At 40.8% G+C, this 21,643-nt stretch overlaps 1 protein-coding gene across 9 annotated transcripts in view; it reads left to right on the top strand.

Annotated features, from left to right (window-relative positions):
• The window catches only part of DMD (dystrophin), a 1,912,888-nt gene that overhangs the window by 1,615,972 nt on the left and 275,273 nt on the right, over positions 1–21,643 (top strand). For all 9 annotated transcript variants that reach the window (XM_043538015.1, XM_043538014.1, XM_043538013.1 and 6 more), the window contains 4 exons: positions 4,935–5,107; positions 8,985–9,141; positions 19,434–19,554; positions 20,420–20,688. In XM_043538015.1, the coding sequence (XP_043393950.1) occupies positions 4,935–5,107; positions 8,985–9,141; positions 19,434–19,554; positions 20,420–20,688 (720 nt within the window). The remainder of the gene's footprint in view (positions 1–4,934; positions 5,108–8,984; positions 9,142–19,433; positions 19,555–20,419; positions 20,689–21,643) is intronic.

The raw sequence follows: 21,643 nt of genomic DNA, 5'->3' as shown, positions 1-21,643 counted from the left end.
AGGAAATCCCCCAAACTATTTGTCTCCTTTGCTGAACTTAGGAGAGAAGACTCTCTCAGTGGATTATGGGCACATCCTGCTTAGCTATGATTTGACTTATAACCCTACCCCACAAGCATAGGCGGTGAGTTATCTGGGCCCATGGTGCCCGTGATCCACCAATATTCAGGAATGTGGGCCTGGCTCCACCAATGTTTGGGCTTATATTTAATCAGAGCCGTCCCATCCATAGGACGGACTGGGGCAACTGCTTTGGGGGCCCCCGAACTTCAGGGGGATGCAGGGTCCAGGGAAGCTTGGAGGGTTAGCAGGGGGCCTGATGCTGGCAGCAGCGAGCGACCCAGCCCCAGCCCACCCTGCTCCACCCCTTCCCCCAAACCCCCGCCCTGCCTCTTCCTGCCACTGCTCTGCCCCCATTCCACCTCTTCCCCCAAGCTTCTGCCCCTGCCCTGCCTCTTTCTGGCTTCCGCCCCCTCACCAGGGCCTTGCCAGGAGCCAGCGGGGCAGGCTGGGGCCAGGTCGCTTGCTGCTGCCAGCACCAGGCACCAGCTGGTTGCCCCAGTCAGTCCTATGGACAGGACAGCTATGCTTGGAACTGTTCTGGGCACCACCAAAAATTATACAAACCAGGCACCAGTGCTCACAAGGTATGGGAGTTCACTGAACTAGAGCTCAGGCTGGCTTAACAGCTTCACTTCCAAATGTCCATCTTCTGGAGATCTTTAGAATGGTAACGTGGTACTCTATGCATACATTTGTGAGACATTAGGGTTGTGTCCTGATACAGGCTTCTGCAGCAGCTGCTTCCTTCAGCAGACCAGTCCTTCAGTCAGTGGTAAAGCAGAGTTTCTTGCACTCTTCTGCTCAATGAATGCTGCCTCTGAGTTACCTCAAGTAGAATACACATAGGAACCATCACTTGGAGAAGAAAGACTGGTTATGTAGCTTGTACAATAACTAGAGTGTAAGATAACTGGAGAGGCAGTCGGTGCACACTGCCCCTAATACCCTGGGTTCAGAGTACCAAGGAGGAGAAGGGTGCAGACCAACAAACATTGTTAACAAATTGTCTTCTGGTCGCAGGCACATGTAGCTCCTGTGCACCAAAATTCTAATATATAGAGACCACACATTACAAAACTTGTTACTGTATGAGGAACCAGTCTTTTCCATGCCTCTCCTGAAAATTCATCCCTTTCCTCAAGACAAGTCCCCTTCACTTCTGTGTCTGATACAGCACTTCTTACTGAGTTCTTAACTTCATACAATTTGGAGAATGGAAGGGATTTTCCCCTGGGTCAGATTGGCAGAGACCCTGGGGGTTTTTTACCTTCCTCTGCAGCATGGGGCACGGGTCTCTTGCAGGTTTAAACTAGTGTAAATGGTGGATTCTCTGTGATTTTGAAGTGTTAAAATCATGATTTGAGGACTTCAGTAACTCAGCCAGAGATTAGGGGTCTATTACAGGATTGGGTGGGTGAGATTCTGTGGCCTACAATGTGCAGGAGGTCAGACTACATGATCATGATGATCCCTTTTGACCTTAAAGTCTATGAGTTTCAACAGAATTTTAACATATATCATCAGAAAAGAATTTAAGCTAGTCATATTATCCTTTACTAAAAGATTCTATATAATTTAAGATGGATAAAACCATCTATCTAAATTTAATAGTGTTCTGTAGAAATTATTTATAGATCCTATAGAATTAAATTGAAAATGAAAGCCTTGCTTCAGATTTTTAATCATTCTGTAACAGAAATATATTCATTTACAAATCTATAGAATATTAAAAAATTAAATTCAGTGAAGTTTTATTCATCTGTTTTATTTATCTATTAAATTCTATAGGACATTTTCATAAAGGTGGACTTAATCGTGTAGTCCTTATGCAGGCAAAACTGCCATTGACTTCAGTGGCAGTTTTTCCCCAAGTAAGGAGTTCAGAATTGGGTCCTATGTTGGGTGTGGCGAGACAAAACTCACACCTTTTTCTGTAAAGTAATACAACCTGTTAACAATCAATACTCATTGCATTACTGTACCTAGTGTATTTTTTGTCTACTGTACGCCTCTTTTTTAAGGAGATGTAGTCCTCAGACAATTTAAAAAATACAGTGCATTGAGTAAAATTATTTCCCATTGTAACTCAAATGACTTTAGTGGAGTTACAGCAGGGCTGAATTTGATCCACTGTACTTACTTTGTGCACTTCAATGTATTAGAAAAACCCAAAATGCTACGAATACTGTATGTTCCCAGTATGATGTCAACGTGTCTAGATATAATGTGACACACCAGTGTAATTTTCCAAGTATCTGAGTAGTTTCCAAAGTGAAATGGATCCTCCCCTTGGATTCTTGACAAGGAACAGATTTTTGCTTGTATTGATCTTTCACTCTCCTTTCTGAAGGATAAGATACATTTTCCCATTTCAAAAGATAAATATAAGAGTTGAGTTCTTTCCTCTCATGTAATCTGCTTCTCTTGGGATGGGAAGGCTGTCAGAGGAGAAGGATGGAAGACATATCAACCAAATGGAGACAAATTCATTTTTATTGTTTTCTTGTTTCTTTGTTCCTCATCATCTCTGTTCTGCACAGCCATAATGAATTATAATCTCTAGTTCTAGAAACATCATACATTCTTACCTCCTGTTTTATCCTACTCTCGTTGGCTGTATTGCATCTAGAAGGTTAAGGGGTGAGTTGATCACAGTATGTATTTGTTTACATGAGGAACAGACCTTAGATAGTAGAGGGCTCTTCAGTCTAGTGCACAAAGGTATAATAAGATCCAGTGGTTGGAATTTGATGCTAGATAAATTCAGATTAGAAATAAGGAGCAAGTTTTTAACAATGAATATAATTAATCATTAAAACAATTTACCAAGGATTGTGGTGGATTCTCCATCAAAGGAAATCTCTAAATCAAGATTTGATGTTTTTCTAAAAAAATATGCTGTGGTTCAAACTGGAACTAATTCAAAGTTCTGTGACTTGTGTAGTGCAAAATGTCAGATTAGATGATCACAATGGTCCCTTCTGGCCTTGTACTCTATGAAACTGGATTGTAAACTCTTTGAGGCAGAGATCGTATAATATATTTTCAATACTCACTACAAAGCTCCTAGCGCATATAAATACTGTAATACTTACTGACTTCCAATTCAGTAATAGCTTAATTCTTCCCTTATTTTATTTTCCTCCGAAGGGGCTTTTTGTGTTTCTGTTGGAGGCTGAATGTTGCTGCCTCTATGGCCTTGTTGACATTGGAGAAATTTACTGTGAAAAAAACTGCATTCCCCCAAGCATCTCTTAGTATAGTGCTTGTGCACACACACAAATGTCCCAAGCATTTTACAAGCAATCTAAGTACTGTTTGAATTATACTTGTTTCCAACAGGAGTAGCACCAGTATAATCTGAACTGTTTGCCAAGAGCTATTTTAAGGCCAATGTGGACACACATTAACTGAAACAGTTAGATATGTCTTTTAACTATTGTCCCATGATGCACCTATGGCCTTTTTTGAAATCTCCGATAGTACATTGCTTGTAGTAGCTGTGCAAGGAACAGCAGGATATAGGTACCCCTGAGGTATTACAACTGAAGCAGTTTAGAAAAGCGCCAGTGTTGCCATTGGCAAACCTTGCAAGTTTTCTTAGCATGCTTCAGAACAGCTAGTGTGCATGCCCTGAACCATTTGCGTAGAATACAGCCAGCCCAATTAGAAACTGTTCAATATTCCATTCAAGTCCGTATTTCCCTGCTTTGATTCCATCCTTTTGTGTTGAGGAAGATTGGACATAATTCCTGTTGGAGCCCATCTGAGATGATTAATTACTCCTTCTTGGCCACACTGCTCAATACCACGAATCACTTCTCCTTCCACATTACCTCCACAATACTTCCATTCCAGGAGTTGAGAGACAACAGCTAGAAAACTAACCTACGTACCCAAGTGTCCCTCGTGACAAGGCCAGCTTGCTAGGCCAGCTCACCCATCTTTTCCCCTACTTTGAAAGCAATCATATATTGGTAGATATTTTTTCAAGTTAAAGAGTTTGATATGGCCACTGTTTGCTCCTGAATGAATCTGTAACCTTGTGGATCTGAAACATACAAATCTCTTAGAGTGAGGCAGATAATATACAAAGAGTCTATTCAGTGTGTAGGCAGATAGGAATGTTAGTACCAGGCAGCTCTCTAAAGAATGTTATTTTGGCAGAAGCTGCCCTGCTAAAAATGGGGGAGGGGGAATGAATTTGAAATGTAGCTGGCCAGCAATTACAAAGTGATAAGAAAAGCTGGCTGTTCAACATGAACTTCCAGTTGCATATTCTGGGTCCTTGCTATTCTCAGGCCCTCCTACAGCCATGGCCCTGACCAACGTTTTGATGTAGTACAAAGTAGCTGTTTATTACTGTTGACTGTTGAAGTCTGCACTCTGAAATGCATTCTGTCAACAGACTGTAAGCGAACGTGGCATTTTAAAGCTCTGCTATTGCAGAAGCTTAGTTTTCTTGGGATTGCCATGCAGCAGGACCAGTGTTGCAGTCCCCGATTCAAGTTGAAAATGTTACACAGGAAGACGTACCATGTAAAGGTCAGATCCAGACCCAGTGATCCTGAGGGTTTTTTCTTCTTTTTGGCACGTTTATATACATCAGCCTTGTTTGTCACCTGTCAAAGCCTAGAGTTTTGTATGGAAAGCCTCATTGTTTAATGCATACTCTCTTCATGTTAAGATGAAATGAGTGTTTAGTGTATTACCAAATATAAAGTTACCGTTCAGGGGAGCAATCACAATCTGTATTACTTATGATATGCTTCACTCTTCTTTGGGAAATGATAGCTATTATGGTCCATCAGTCCAATTAGTCTTTATGATTTTATAAGAAATGCAAGTGTTCTTCTGTATTACCCCTGTAGGACCTCCAGACAGAGATTGAAGCTCATACTGACATCTTCCACAACCTGGATGAAAATGGACAGAAAATCCTGAGATCCTTAGAAGGCTCTGATGATGCAGCATTGTTGCAGAGACGCCTGGATAACATGAACTTCAGATGGAGTGAGCTTAGGAAAAAATCTCTAAACATTAGGTAGGAACCAAACATAAGAAAGAAACTTCAATTAATCTGAGAGGCAGAAAGGTACCTTTCTCTCTATACAAGGGCATAATTTTGTTTCTGATGGTGCTATTTCATTCATTATTAGTTTTATGTGATTCCTGATATTTTGAATGTTGAATTACTTTCAAGCAATGATTCATTAACATGGTACAGAAATGACTGGGAGATTAGGATTTGAGGAACATGATGAGGTTTTATCATCACGGTTGTGTTCTAGAAAAAGAGAGTAGTGTGTTAAATAGTAACTCTCTCTAAAAGCAGGCTTACAGAGTTGGGTATGGCTTATCAATGTGACATAAAGAGAAGTGATTAAATAACATAATAATTATTATGCACTGCATTTGTGAGTCTCTTCTTTCCAGTGCAAAACTAAGAATAAATTTACAGATGAGAGCATATGTTATTTTAGGTTTCTTCTCTTAGATAAAGAGGGGTCAAAATTAAAACCTAAAATCCAAGGATAAAAACTGTCTCTGGGTTTCATGAGAAACAAATTTCTTCTTGAAGGAAGCATATAATAAACGGTGATGTTACAAAAGATCTAATGGAGGTGCAAACCTCTAAGGGTTTAGGATTTCTTTACTGGAGAAACTATCCAGGAATCTTCTATTTACAAATATGCCTTTTACAGTAGAGATCCTGGCTCCAGTGCACTCACTTTCAGTCACTCTTTCATTTGTTCATTTGTTGTATGATGGTGGTAGTTCAGAGGGCATCAAAAGGCAGAAGCATTTTTAAAGTAATGTATGAAAAATTAGCTTTTGAAGCTCAAGCCCTGAGGGAGGTCAGTGTGTGTAATGACAAAAGCCATCTTCATAATATCAATCTTTAAAAATAAATGAAAGATGTGAGGCTGAAAAGATATTGGTAATTGAAGTAAAGAAAAGAAGACAGATTTCTTTTTTTTTCCGATGAGCAAAAGAAAAGGGATGTAACCATTTAAAGCATTATGTTGAGTTCTTTTTCTTCAAATGCCTTTTTACCCATGATCTTGCTGATATAAAAAGAGGTTTGAGAAAAGAAAAACAGCATGTTGGCCAAACACGGGCAATTTAATAGATGAGATTTTCTACATCCCAGCTACTGCCATTCAATTATTGATGTGATTAATCAAGTCAAAAGTAGTAACCCTAGTTTATCACAGTTGCTTTATACTCTTAAATTAAACATGTAAAGCAATGGGCTTACTCTCTCAAACAGTTGGTCATAATGAAGGATTTGGAATAGCCAAAACATGTAAGGTGAAAGAGATAATGCTTTAGCTTTTAAACCACTGAGTTCAGATATGACTGACTAACAAATTGAAATTAGTTTGGTACTCAGTCTAGTCCCTAGGGGATATTTCTTTGCATTATATGATCTGGTACTATTCCCCATGATTGACAGTATATACTATAGAGAGGTTTTGTGATGGAAGCTTAACCTGCAATCAAATTTGTGCAGAACTAAAAGAATGGGTTAGGTTGATGTTGCAGTATGGAGCTTAAATGCTGTAGGCATTAGGCAGCAATTCATGGGCTTGAATTGGGAAAAATTATGAGTTGCATTGGAATGTCAGGGAAAAATTCCATGAATGATTTCTTTCAATTTAATGATTTTTTTTCTCAATTGGATGTTAAAAGGACACTTATCCTTCATGTTTTACAAATTCAAAACAAGACAGTGGGTAAAACCTTCAAAAGCAGCTAAGTAACTTTGAGACATTTTTGAAACTAGGATTGAGGCTATTAAGTCACTGAGGTGATTTTGAAAATTTTACTCAATAACACACCAGGCAAAGAGGAATGAAGTATTTATTCCACAATATAATCACCTTCTAGAATGTAAGCCATAACATGTAGGATGACAATCTGAAAGGCCATCCTCTTGATTGTTTTAGGAAAGCATATTTTGCGATAAAAATGAGAGAAGGCAGGCTACATGGAGGGGTCAAGAAAGCACACCAATCACTCAGGTGATGATGTAGTTTTCTTGCATAGGGAGGGGTCTGCATGCCCCTGTGTGCTCTCCTCCCTCATAATGACAGTAGTTTTCAAAATGGTGGTGAGGGGGGAATTGTGACCTCTTGCACCAACTCATGAGTCAAAACAGCTAGACATAGTTGCTCTACAAGCTTGTCTGTGCAACTCTATTCTCTTTACTCAACCCTTTGCTGACCTGGTATACAAGATCAGAAATTACTGTAGGTGCAGTAGAGCATTTTTTTTAAAAATTGCCTGTATCCACTAGTCCTTATCAAATCCGAATCAGGAGATCCTGAAAACCACAGGGAGTCCATGTGTGGCACTCTTCCTCACAGCGCCATTCCTTGCAGTGTTTAGTGGCATATTATTAATTACCAGACAATACAAATATTGAATGATATCGGAAAATGGGATGTAAAAGATTCCCGGATAAGCAAAGTTGGAGGTTAAGTAGAGGCAAAATAAACTTAAATTTCAAAGCTAATATACATCTTTTGGGGGGGGGAATTGGATTCAACATTTTCATGACTTAGCTGTTGTATTATATTGTTTGGATCCGAACTAATGCGATAAACTATTAAAAGCAGTGAAAACTCATTAGGGAGTTCTTCCTGCCAAAAATGATGCAATGGCAACATTAATAATGGTGTTATATGCATTCCAATGTGTAAGAGGGGAAAAAAGTATTATGCAATACAAAAAATACAGTATAAACAATAAATTAATCAATACAGAAATACTCTATTCACAGTCTCCTTCCTACAATAGATCTGTTTATAGTAAGTAATTACTTGATATTATTAGGCTCAACGTTAGGTTTGGTGTATTAAGCACCAAGTACTGATAACAAGTAAGCAGTAGAGCAGTGGTTCCCACTGCTTGTGCAGGGAAAGCCGCTGTCGGACCGAGCCGGTTTGTTTACCTGCTGCGTCCTCAGGTTTGGCCGATCGCGGCTCCCACTGGCCATGCTTCGCTGCTCCAGGCCAATGGGAGCTGCTGAAAGTGGCGCGGGCCGAGGGATGTACTGGCTGCCACTTTCAGCAGCTCCCATTGGCCTGGAGCAGCGAAGCATGGCCAGTGGGGGCCGCGATCGGCCGAACCTGCAGACACGGCAGGTAAACAAACCGGCCCGGTCCGACAGGGGCTTTCCCTGCACAAGCGGCAGAACAAGTTTGGGAACCACTGCAATAAAGAGATGCTCCTTATGATGCTGATTTGACCAGGGTTATGCGCTCTCTTTTCTTTTCTCCAGTGATGTATTTTATTTCTCTCACATCCTACCTTCAAATGGCACAAACATTCTGTAGCATAAATCATTGATTTGTTTATTTATAAAATAATGTACTAAATTCAAGGTTTACCCTATAATGTTTGTGAGAACTTGGCATCAGTTCTGTCTGTTAACTTGAGAAGGAGTAACTGCATGAGTCTATTGTGTGGTGGACTAGCTGCCACAGTGGAATAGGTAAGTCGTTCTGCTTCTCTGGAGATGAAAGTTCAATCCCTGGTTTGAGGTCTCAAGTGATGGATGAATTACTTGTGCATATTTAGCAAAAAGAGCTGTCACTCTGTTCAAGAAAAAAACAGGATTGGAATAGCAGGTGTGTTTCAGGTCAGGACTGAGGTACTTCACTCAAGCCAGTGCTGATATAGCCAAATTCAAAACCCATTTAAGTGGGCATTGGAATAGTCCCTTTATTCCTAATTTTAATGATCACTGAATTAATAACCACTGCCAAGAACCTTCAAGAGTGAGTGCAGGCTGTCATGACCTTAACCAATGACATCTAACCTCACCCTGGAGTGTGTCTTTTTCTATTACTGTCATTGTAAAGAAAACAATTATTTTCCCTACAGCTGATGCAATAATATATGCCTTGCAGATCCCATTTAGAAGCCAGTTCTGACCAGTGGAAGCGTCTACACCTCTCTCTTCAGGAACTCCTGGCATGGCTGCAGCTGAAGGATGATGAGTTAAAGCAGCAAGCACCTATTGCTGGGGATCTTCCCACTGTGCAGAAGCAGAATGATACTCACAGGGTAAGATCTTTTTGAATGATCTTTCAAAGGGTATACGTTTCGTATAGATTGGATGAGAGTTGAAACCCTCTTTGTTGGAGAAAGGGTGGTGCCACTTAAAATATATTTTAGAGATAATAAAGAGTGGAATTTTCAAAGGCACCTAATGCCCCTATGCACTTTGAAAATCACAGCCTAAAGTGCAATTTAAAACTCTACTATTAATAGTGCTACTACTAATGTTTTCCTGGGTACTTTGTATTTGCCCTAATGACTCCAACCATAATCCTCCTGCTAAAACCCACTCCCCCTTCCTAATGAGGTTATGAGTACTTAGCACCAGAATAGGACCTTCAGATTGTAAGTCCTCCAGGCAGTTTTGTTTAACTTTGTGGTCACTTGTAGCAAATGGAAAAACAAAAAAGAATACAAAAGAAAAGGCGTACTTGTGGCACCTTAGAGACTAACCAATTTATTTTATTAGTCTCTAAAGTGCAACAAGTCCTCCTTTTCTTTTGCAAATACAGACTAACACGGCTACTACTCTAAAAAAAGAATACAGGTTGGGCTTATTGTATCACCTCTGACAATTGGGTGCTTTCTGACGTTCCTTTTTCTGATACAAGTATGGATAGTGCAATGACTCTGTGGGCAAACAGACCCACTGTTATGTCATCACACAAAATGAATAAATATAATTTTTACACAGTGCTTATAGAATCAGTGTTGCTGGAGAAGGGAATGTTTTAGCACCACTTCAGTGTTGTTCCCATACGCCTTTTGGAAAGTACTGTGACAGGGTGCTGAGCAGGAAGACTGCAAGATCAGCCCCCTGCCATCCCCATTTCAGTGAATAAAGTGGAGCTGGCTGGAAAGAACATGGTCCTAATTGGGGAATGAAAGCCAGCTGCCAGCCCGAATAGCCCAGGGCTATATAAGAGGTGAGGAAGTGAGGTGGTGGGACGGAGGAGAGTGAGAGAGTGCAGGCAGGGAGAAAGCCCTTCCCTCCTGGGCTCAGACATGAGGAACCCAGAGCTGTGTATGCTGTATGGTGAGAAGGTGGTGGGAGCACAAACTTGTAAATAAAAGCACCAGTGGTTTCAGAACCCAAGGGTCTCTGAGTGACTTTATCTGAACCTAGCTGAGGCAGGAGCCAGGAGGGCCAGGTGCCCTCTGTTACAGGTATCATAGGATTTTTTGGAAACCTGGACAGCTACTAACAATGGCTAGAACAATCCTCATTTAATCAAGCAGGAAATAGGTGATTCAGAAGATTGGTAATGGGATATGGCATCTTTCACTTCTAAGTCATGTATTGAAATGCAATCTAAACCTATAGGTACCAAAACGTATTTCTTTCTAATGGTTGGTCAGCATCATATATGAAAACAGTTGCTGATCTAAATGCCAGTGGACAGGTATGCACATCTAAAACTGTCATGACAATTGGGAGTCTCAGCAGAAAGACCAAGCATCAAATGGGCAAGGGCACTGCAAGCTACCCTCTGGCTCCTAAAGTGAAGTCCGTTTGAGGAAGGTAGTGGCGTGATATCACAATGTCATGGGGAAGCTTGCACTGCAACGGTCCAGCCTAAACCAGTATTGGGGTAAACAGAGCTATGAATCCAACACCTGCTATTAGCTTTAAAAAAAAAAGTCCCACAAGAAATATTCATCTAAAGGATGACGCCTCTTGATGTGCTTAGAAAGGGTGTGCATAAGAATACATTTGAGTCGAGCAACATTCCTATATTGTTTCACAGTAATCTTAGGGTATGTCTACACTACGAAATTAGGTCGAATTTATAGAAGTCGTGTTTTTAGAAATCGGTTTTTTATATTCGAGTGTGTGTGTCCCCACAGAAAATGCTCTAAGTGCATTAAGTGCATTAACTCGGCGGAGTGCTTCCACAGTACCGAGGCAAGCCTCAACTTCCGGAGTGTTGCACTGTGGGTAGCTATCCCACAGTTCCCGCAGTCTCCGCTGCCCATTGGAATTCTGGGTTGACATCCCAATGCCTGATGGGGCTAAAACATTGTCGCGGGTGGTTCTGGGTACATGTCGTCAGGCCCCCCTTCCCTCCCTCCCTCCCTCCGTGAAAGAAAGGGCAGACAATCGTTTTGCGCCTTTTTTCCTGGGTTACCCGTGCAGATGCCATACCATGGCAAGCATGGAGCCCGCTCAGCTCACCGTCACCGTATGTCTCCTGGGTGCTGGCAGGAGCGGTACTGCATTGCTACACAGCAGCAGCAACCCATTGCCTTATGGCAGCAGACGGTACAGTAGGACTGGTAGCCATCATCGTCATGTCCGAGGTGCTCCTGGTCGCCTCTGTGAGGTCGATCAGGAGCGCCTGGGCAGACATGGGCACAGGGACTAAATTTGGAGTGACTTGATCAGGTCATTCTCTTTAGTCCTGCAGTCAGTCCTATTGAACCATCTTATGGTGAGCAGGCAGGCAATACGGATTGCTAGCAGTCCTATTGTAGCATCTTCTGCCGGGCAGGCAAGAGATGAGGATGGATAGCAGTCCTATTGTACCATCTTCTGCCGAGCAGCCATGAGATGTGGATGGCATGCAGTCCTTCTGCTGCCAGTCAAAGATGTAAAAGATAGATGGAGTGTATCAAAACAAGAAATAGACCAGATTTGTTTTGTACTCATTTGCAAACCCCCTGCACACCCCCTGTCTAGGGGACTCATTCCTCTAGGTCACACTGCAGTCACTCACAGAGAAGGTGCAGCGAGGTAAATCTAGCCATGTATCAATCAGAGGCCAGACTAACCTGCTTGTTCCAATAAGAACAATAACTTAGGTGCACCATTTCTTATTGGAACCCTCCGTGAAGTCCTGCCTCAAATACTCCTTGATGTAAAGCCACCCCCTTTGTTGATTTTAACTCCCTGTAAGCCAACCCTGTAAGCCATGTCATCAGTCGCCCCTCCCTGCATCAGAGCAATGGCAGACAATTGTGCATCTCAGTTGAGAGTGCTGTCCAGAGCAGTCACAATGGAGCACTCTGGGATAGCTCCCGGAAGCCAATACCGTTGAATTGTGTCCACAGTACCCCAAATTCGACCCGGCAAGGCTGATTTAAGCGCTAATCCACTTGTCAGGGGTGGAGTAAGGAAATCAATTTTAAGAGCCCTCTACGTCGAAATAAAGAGCTTCATCGTGTGGACGGGTGCAGGTTTACATCGATTTAACACTGCTAAATTCGACCTAAAGTCCTAGTGTAGACCAGGGCTTATTCTGTTAATTTCCAGGCAAACAGCAAGGAGACACCTTTAGGTGTTTGATAGGTGCCAGTTCATGTGTATTTCCTAACACATCTTTAGAACTATGAATGAGACAGTTCTGTACCTCAGACTTAATCACTAGTGACATATTAAGAGCTAAAAACAAGTATCAGAGATAACCCCATTCAGTAACTACTTCATTATATTTGTGGGACATCTTAAGATGTTTTCATGATACGTTGCTATAAATGGTTGCAAGTACACAGCTTTTATTTTGACATATGTCCCCTTTGCAGTGTATTCTGAACACAATGTAAAATCAAGGTTCTGACCACACGTGGCATTTTTGGTATCAGTATTAGAGAGGGGTTACTCCTTGGGGAATGGACCAGTGTTCAGGTAAATGGAACCAGGAGACTGGTTATTTTCCATCTGTTTGAGGTCATAGGTTGGGGAGGCAGCCCAAAATAAAGTGCGTTACTTCTGTCTGAATGTGACAAATGCATGAATAATAGTGGTGAGATCAGCATAAGAAAGGCCACACCTTCCTGCAAGCTGAATATAATACAAGTTATTTCTGGTTACTGCTCACTCCTTGGAATCTAGGAGCAGTGAAGCAACCAAAAAGACACTGAGCCGAGAAAATAGAGGTTAGACATAACAAATAGAGGAAATTTCACTAGTTCCTCAGAATGATTCTTCTTGCAGTACCTACCAGTCTTTTCTGGATTGAGTTTAAAGTGACAAATCCTGCCCTTGCAATTGGATTCCTGGAAGTGGAACCAATGCATTTCTGCTATGCAGGGAGAAGGCACTTTGAAAAAGAGGCACACTCCTTGCCAAAGCCTTATTCGGGGAGTTGTCTGAGAAAGGGGTGGGCCAGAGGATTCGCTACTGAATGGACCAAGCTATCTCCTTCCTACCGTCTCTCAAGTAATGGAGCTATACAAGGTGTATGAGGGACTACTTGAGCCATTTGGCTGAAGCAGTTTGCACAGAGCTGCTCCGCAATTTGCTGCACAGCTATTCTGTGGCCTGTGATAAGTATTCCTTCCCTGATGCACAGATCCTAGCCAGACTGCTAAGGAGCCAGAAAACTTAAATAATGCAGCTGTTACCATAGCTCCTTGCTGCTACCCTATCTCTGCCCCTTTCCCCAAAAGAGAAAATGTGAGATAATGCCAAACCTGGCAAGACCGTTACGAGAAAGAAATGGTTCCTTGAGCAAGGGTTTCAGTACTTAACACCATGTCTAAGTACTTAAAAACATTCACCAGCCTGTATACTTTTCAGTCGAATAAGGTATTCTTCACTGACCTAAAATGTTTTACAGTATCACAGTGTGCTGACATGGTTTAAAAAGCTGTCACATTCCATCCTAGAGGTGGTGATATTTCAGTAAAGGATTAAGAAATCCTTCTGTGGTTTCCATATTAGTTTAAGTTTGTCCAGTTTTTTGGGGTGCTACATAAACATAAATTTTCACAAATAGTTGCAAAGTGACGTTACAGAACAACCCAGCCCTTCTTCCCTCCTCTCTTAATGTCCCCACAGCTATAGGTACACACATGCACATGGACACACCTCTCTTGGTCACAATCCCTAGTCATTTCACAGTATCAAAGCAAGAAGAGTTTAGTTACTTGTAGAAAGCTTCTTTTCTTTCGTTTCTTTCTTTTTTTTCCCTGTGCAGTAGCACTTTTGTAGCTTAACATGATACCAGTCTAGTTATAGGCAGTTGGATTCCCTGTGGAAAAAAGAACAAAAGATAATCTTTGAAATTAGGTCACACTGTCGACTCTTCAAAGACCCCTTGTGGAGAGGGAGGGAAGCAAGATCAGTAAAAAGCTCTGCCAGCTTCAAGTTGTCTTTGACGATTCTGTATTTGCAGTTTTCTGCTTTGTTCTCTGCTGTATTTTTCCTGAATGGCATGGACCTTGTGTCACTCTACAGATTTCCTGGTCATGACAGCAGACATATAATTGCCTTAATAATCATGGTGTCATGGCTGGATAATATCCATTATGGTGAAATCATGCTAGCAATAAATATGAGCCTGCGTGTGTTGTTCATGGTATGCTCTGGCATGGGGTTTATTCCCGGTATAGACATGCTCCTTTTTTTTCCCTTTTCCTGAGCATTTTACTAGCCAGATCATTCATTATATTATCGCCTAAGAAGCTTATGTAGTGATGTTTATTAAGAGTTAATAACAATTAATAGCAAGTTAATTAATACATTGAGGGGGCATCCCAGGGAAACCAGGATAGCAGTGACTGTGTTGAAGCATAGTTGTTGCCTGAATACATTCAGCGGTAGTGTAGACATGACTATAACCTGCTCTTTTATTAATCCAGGTCAGTGTTTCCCAAACTTGGGACGCTGCTTGTTCAGGGAAAGCCCCTAGTGGGCCAGGCCAGTTTCTTTACCTGCCGTGTCCACTGGTTTGGCAGATTGCGGCTCCCGCTGGCCATGGTTCGCCGCTCCAGGCCAATGGGGGCTGCGGGTAGCGGCGCAGGCCGAGGGACGTACCGGACACTGCTTCCTGCAGCTCCCATTGGCCTGCAGCCGTGAACCTTGGCCAGTGGGAGCCACAATCGGCCGAACCTGCGGACACGGCAGGTAAACAAACCGGCCCGGCCCACCGGGGGCTTTCCCTGAACAAGCAGTGTCCCAAGTTTGGGAAACACTGATCTAGGTAGAACTTAAAGAGGGCAATTTTTTCTAAAAAAGGTATTTATCCTGGAAAACCATAGTCATCCTGAATCCATTTAATTCCTGCTCAAATTCCATTGAAATAGAATATTGGGAGACTTGTCTTTCTATAGGATCAGGGAGTAATGTTTCATTTTACTGATACTACACTGTCCTTTTCATTGTATTTTCATCTCTCAGTTTAAAATATCTGTACTTGTCTAACTGAAGAGATCTAAGGACACCCCAGAAGCTCCTCACAAGGGGCTGGTGGAGGTCTGAGGTGAAATAATCAATATATGCATTATTAAAATGGTGGACAGACTGTCATTACACCTCTGGTGCTGATTACAAATAGAAAGGCTTAAATAAAGCAGCTTACTTGTTCTTTTGTCAGGTCATATATTATGCATGTTCGATTTCCTCTGCAGTCACCACAAAGTGTGGAAGAAATTCAAGAATTCAATAAAATTAGCCTGAAATCATTGGTTGTAAATTAGACATTCATTTAGGTTAATTCTGTTATCAGTGGTAGGCTGCTTACTGTTGGCATGCATTTGTCAGGACTTTAGGTTGATAAATTCTTCTTTTTTTTTCCACCAAAAGAAGAGAAAATGTCAGCTTGTTACCATTTTTGAGCTCTACCATTTTGAGCTAATAACTACATTCACATGAATATACCACACTAAAAAGAATCTTAGCACAGAAAAGCCAACACTGTCTTCATACAGTGAGAATTTCCAATCAAATGTGGCACTGTGGAGTGAGCACATCCATTTTAATGAAGTGCTATGGTGCACCTGACTTTGCCTCAGCCTAAAACTTTTTTGTTCTAATTGCTGCAATGTATCATTTAGTCTACTAGATGTTTGCAGACCAAAATGAATTCAGCAGGAGGGAGAGAGGACAGGGATGGGTGCCACAACATGTTGGAAATTATTCAAACACTTGGCCTGTGTAGACTTACTTGATAGCATCAGCAGTTTAACATAACATGCAGAATAGAACACTACGAAGAAGAGGAGATAAAGACACAGGCACATTTCTTCTGGGTGTCAACACAGATCTCTGTTTAGAGCTATATATAAAATATGCCATGGCAGGACTGAAGGTTTAAGCCGTTGCCAGTGCTGTAAGGCTATATATCACCAGCAGCTTCAGAAGCCATTGTGCATGAGGCAAGTATCCCCTATTACATCCTGTTACAGGATGGAGTATATATTCCTTCCCACCTATCCTAACTCTGCTGTCCTGGAGAAGGGAAGGGAATATAGCTGTGTCCTCTTCTGGGAATCTAGTGCCACTACATCTAGTGTCCCTTGCATCGGGGACAAGGGTAAGGGAGAATGTTTTGTGCCCTCCCCACCCTTTACACATCCACTCAGCTAGGCACAGTTTAGGCCACAGTGTTCTGCCAACAGCGGAAGCTGTCTGAAGAAAGGTACCTACTACCCCTTCCCAGCAGTGCAGGTGAAAACATGCACTCCTACACAGCCCTTAAGACATGGAAATTGTAGTTGTATTGCTTTCTTCATCAGAACAGCTCTGCCTCCTCCATGCTTTCTTTGGGCATGGGCAGGGAGCAGTCCTTTGTCCATATGTTGTCTGTTTGGATTGCTTTTAAAATGTAAGCTTTTCAGGGAAAGGATCTATCTCCTGGCATGTCTACAAAGCACATTGCATCCCTTGGGTAGTGGATAATAATGTTAGGCTAAATCTAGGGGTTAATTGTGATACTATTGGCGAAGTCTGCACATGTCCTTTCTCAGTGGGAGCTTCTGAAGACAGAATATATCCCAGCACCTGCATTCTAGAGGGCTGGATTGGGGTCTACCCTTCTATAGGATGAGCAGGATCCATGTGAGAGCTAAACATAATAGTTTTTCCTTGCTTGTCCTTCCCTCCTCTTGCACATCATGCAAGGGCCAGGCACAAATTGAAATAAATGTATAATTTAATCAATCTGATTCTCAGTTTTCATTCAGTTGTTAGGCAAATATCCATTGACTTAAGTGGGAGTAAAGGCCTCAGTTTTAGCCCAGTATTAATAATCAAAAATAACTTATAGTATGTTAGCACAAACTAAGTGCAATTTCCCTTTTGACTCAGAACTATTCATCCATCATTTGGCTGGGGAGAATTAAATTGATTGTACCTTGGCAATAATTTAAAATGCTGACTGGGTCATAAAGTTAAAACTTACACACAATATTAGTAGCCCAAACAAAAGACATTTAAACATGCGAAGAAACGATATGCTGATCTGGCCATTACAGTTAGCAGATACGAAGACTTATGAAACAAAGACAAAATAGCATTGTTTCTCACTCATACAAATCAAAATGTCGGATTCTTAAAATAGTCAATGTTAGAGTAAGCATAAATCATAAAGATGCATCAGCAAGAAATTCCTGTAATTGACTCAACTTAGATGGTGGTATATTCAGAGAACAGCCCAAGTCCGTTAATGTCCATTGCAGAGTTCAACTTTAGTGACTATACCATGCACTTCAAGAAGGGACTCGACATTCTTCAAATGATTTTACTGATCTCAAGATCAAGGTCTCTTACAATAAGTTCTCATCCAATTCATTGGGAGTTCTCAAGTATTTTAAAAAAACATTAATAGTCACGGGAGGTGTTCATTTAGGGGCTCTGTGTATGACATTTAATTTCAAATGTAGTTCACACTATAATCAGCTGATGACTTTAACCTTCAATTTCTGGGCTTTTTGTTTACTAATTCCTGTAATCATTTTAGTTAAACACATTATCAAAACTAGTTCTGACTGAATTTATTGTTTAAGTAACTCATATAATTCTTTGTAAAAAGTATTTCCTATTAATGTAAAAGCAAAACCTTCATAAGTAATGTGTGCTTTTGCCACTCATGACATATAGCTCTCCTCCTTGCAATAATTACCCTAGTACTTTCCATGTGTTTTACAACAGCATGATACCGCATAAGAACTCTATAAATTAAGCTCTCGTTTATAGCCAAGACAGTTAAAACTTGGAAAGAAACCACCAGTGAATGCTCAGAGGTATAGTACAATACACACTCAAAGTAATTCAAACACTCAGCCCATATTCTAGATCTAGCCCACTAGATGTATTTACATGGCCTGCGTGTTAGATACAGATTCTGTGTAATCAAAACTTTCTTTAAAAGAAACAAACACAAAGTTTCTAGCTTTCATGGTTGAGAAGAAAACCTTCCAAATGTAAACCAGTGGAATGTTCCTGAGTCTGCTATGGAGAAATGTGTGCTCCACTACGTCTCATTCATTGGATTGGGTGTTAGCTCTGCAGCCTAATAACAGCACTTTTTAATGTCAACCTTAACTAATTGACGGCTGATCACGTTAACAGATGGGATAAACAAGAGTGGTGGAAGTTGTTGGAGGGAAGAAAATGCAAAGAGAAGAAAGGAAGAGAAGATAGGAAAGGGAGAGAAAAGCAAAGAAAGGATGGGAAAGGAAGGGGGGGGGAAAGACAAAATAACAGTGGTCAAGAAGATGACCACATTTTCCCACTGAGTGATGTTAAGATTTTTAACAAATAATGATAAAAATAGCTAAAAGTGTTGTTACTACATCAAGGACCATATTCTGCCCATGATCTCTGTATAAATCTCCCAAGGATAGTATTGGGAAATCTGCTGTGGGTTGATGCTAGCATGTATTCCTAGATTGGCCTCTGGACTTCAATTGAAAATGGAAGGTGATTTCCTCCTCTGCATGCATTTGACATTTGTGGAAGAGAGTATGAAAATAAGAAGAGCTTGCTCAGCATGCTGTGCATCTATTACGTCTACCTCAGTACCAAAGGAGCACATGGTGGTTAACGTGATGACACTGACTGTACCTCAGAACTATAGCCGTTTGTTACTTATTATAAAGCGTCAGTGTAGCAATATAAGTGCACTTCTTTTTTTCTGACACAGCAGCAGTAGCAACAGTGATAGCTTGGATTTCCCATTACAGTCTGGAAATCTTTTGCCTCTCAGGCAGCATTAGCTGTGCCAGTGCTGTTCATTGCAAAGCCTGCTGAAGCCTTGTCCCTTCCAGCTAGGTTTCAAAGTTTGACTTTGACATTAGTCACAGAAGGGATCCCTTCACACAGTGAACAGCTTAATCAGCCTCTCCTTCCATTTTGCAACACTCTAAATGCTCATTGGCCCCTCAGAAAACAAATGTGGTTTCTGGTTAATCAAATGCTGACAATGATCTTCCATCTCATCTTGTTGACGCCTATTTGTAGTAATGCAGGTTGAAGTTGATGCTGGAAATTTTATACTAAAGTTGACAGCCCCGAGGACTAGCATTTAATATGGCTTTACATCCCCAATTTACATTGTGTTTGTTTCGCTTCACAGGCCTTCAAGAGGGAGTTGAAAACTAAAGAACCTGTTATCATGAGTGCACTTGAGACCGTGCGAGTGTTCCTGGCAGAGCAGCCTCTGGAGGGACTGGAGAAGCTCTACCAGGAGCCTAGAGGTAGTTGAATGTAGAGTAATAACATATTGATAGAAGGATCAGTGATGATTGAAAGACCATAAATTCTTACTGCCACTGTCAGGGCAGCTCTTAGATACTCCAAGCTGCATATCACTATCTCATAACCTGAACTAAAAAAAGGATAGCTGAAACCAGGACTTAAAAGTCCTTCTGCACATTATATAAATAAATGTGCATATTTAAAAGAAACACTGTGAAGAGCTCAAAACCTCTTGTGTGGATGTATAACTTATAGACCAATTTGTGATTCATAAATTTCAGTAGTTAAGTTCTTAGAGATAGGAAATCCATGCCAATTTGAAAAGCTAACCAAAGAAAATTACAGCTGACCATCCTGAAATTTATTTGGCTCAACATTTAGTATAAAATGCTCTAGAAAAAAGCAGATTGCTTAAATAGAAACTGTGTGTGTGCCAGGTACAACTCAAGATCTTTGCTTGATCCTTGTGGTCCCAGTTCAGCAAAGCTCTTAAACATGTTCTTAACTTTCAGGGAGACTTAAGCACATGCTTAAATTTAAGCATTTTCACAAGAGTTTTGCTGAATGAGGATGGACTTAAAGACATGCTCAAGTCCATTTGAAAAGTAAGCGTGTACCTAAATTCTTTGTGGAATATGGGCCCCTAACTGAATACTTAGAAAATTATTACACTGTGATATATAATAGGACTAGGATTTGTTGAGGGACCCCAAATTATTGTACATTAATAAAGTATATTTGATAGATGTCTCTGGTTGTGAATAGTTTTCTTGCTGTGCTTTTGAACATTTCAGTCTTGCTCCGATAGTTATTTTCCTTATAAGATAGAATATGCTCTAACGGCCTGTTGAACTTCACATTTAGAGCTGTCTCCTGAAGAAAGGGCCCAGTATGTCACCAGACTCCTCCGAAGACAGGCAGATGAGGTCAAAACTGAATGGGATAAATTGAACCTGCATTCTGCTGACTGGCAAAAGAAGATAGATGAGGCTCTTGAAAGACTACAGGAGCTCCAGGAGGCAATGGATGAACTGGACCTGAAGTTGCGCCAGGCTGAAGTGACCAAGGGTTCCTGGCAGCCAGTGGGGGATCTGCTAATTGACTCTCTGCAGGATTACCTAGAAAAAGTCAAGGTATCAGTGGGCTTCTACTCTTCAACATTTGTGGTAGAAAAATGTAATTGATCTTGTTTTGACTGTTATTCTCCTCAGTCAAGAAACAACTTTTAAAATGAAGTGTTGGCTGATTTTAAAGAATTGCAACATTTAAAGAATGATCTAATTCCCCTAATGAAATCAATGTTAACATGGAGTTCCAATTAAAAGTATACATAAGTAATTTATGGCAAAAAATATAAGGATGTCTAATTGTCCCCAGCATAGATACTATTAACCCAGAGAATTTAGTGTTAAGATTAAATTTAAAATACATCCAGACATGTTAAGGTATAGAATTGCAGTTAGGGCACCCAAACAAACTTAATTCTACCCCATATTGTAGTCATGTAACCATATAATTAAGATTGTATAATTGTGTTTGTAACTCCACATTAGATTAAACTGATTTTTAAAAAATAGATTTTTTTCTCCCCCCACCTCCCATGATTTCATCATAGGGAAGGTATTCCCTGACCTGCCGTCCCTAATGAGTAGATCTGGTGAGTTAGGTTTTTTGTTTTGTTTTGTTTTTAAAATTAATACTTGGGAATTATGGTCAACTTGCAGAATGCTCTCTGGTAGAACATTATTTGTCAAACTGTGTTGAAGAGAAAACTTTATTATGAAAAATAACAGGGGGGAAAAAGCCATTAATCAGAAAAAAAAAATCAATTCTAGCCAGTGCAAAAGATTTCCATAAGGGTTAAGTATATAAGAAATTTGAAGAGTCTGCAAGATTCTGTTGTTAAGATCATAGATGACAAATAAAAGGTCTGACACCTATTTTGTGTCTTAATGAATTTTTAACTACTTATACAAAGTGAAACAGCTCCAACAGCAGAGACTGACTTGATAGGATACTCACTTGGGATGTGAGAATTCCAAATTCAAGTCCCAGAGTAACAGCCGTGTTAGTCTGTATTCGCAAAAA

The sequence above is a fragment of the Chelonia mydas genome, chromosome 1, assembly GCF_015237465.2.
Source record: "Chelonia mydas isolate rCheMyd1 chromosome 1, rCheMyd1.pri.v2, whole genome shotgun sequence".
Classification (NCBI taxonomy): Eukaryota; Metazoa; Chordata; order Testudines; family Cheloniidae; genus Chelonia; species Chelonia mydas.
The sequence above is the reverse complement of the archived record's forward strand: the minus strand, read 5'-3'. Positions and strand labels throughout refer to the sequence as shown.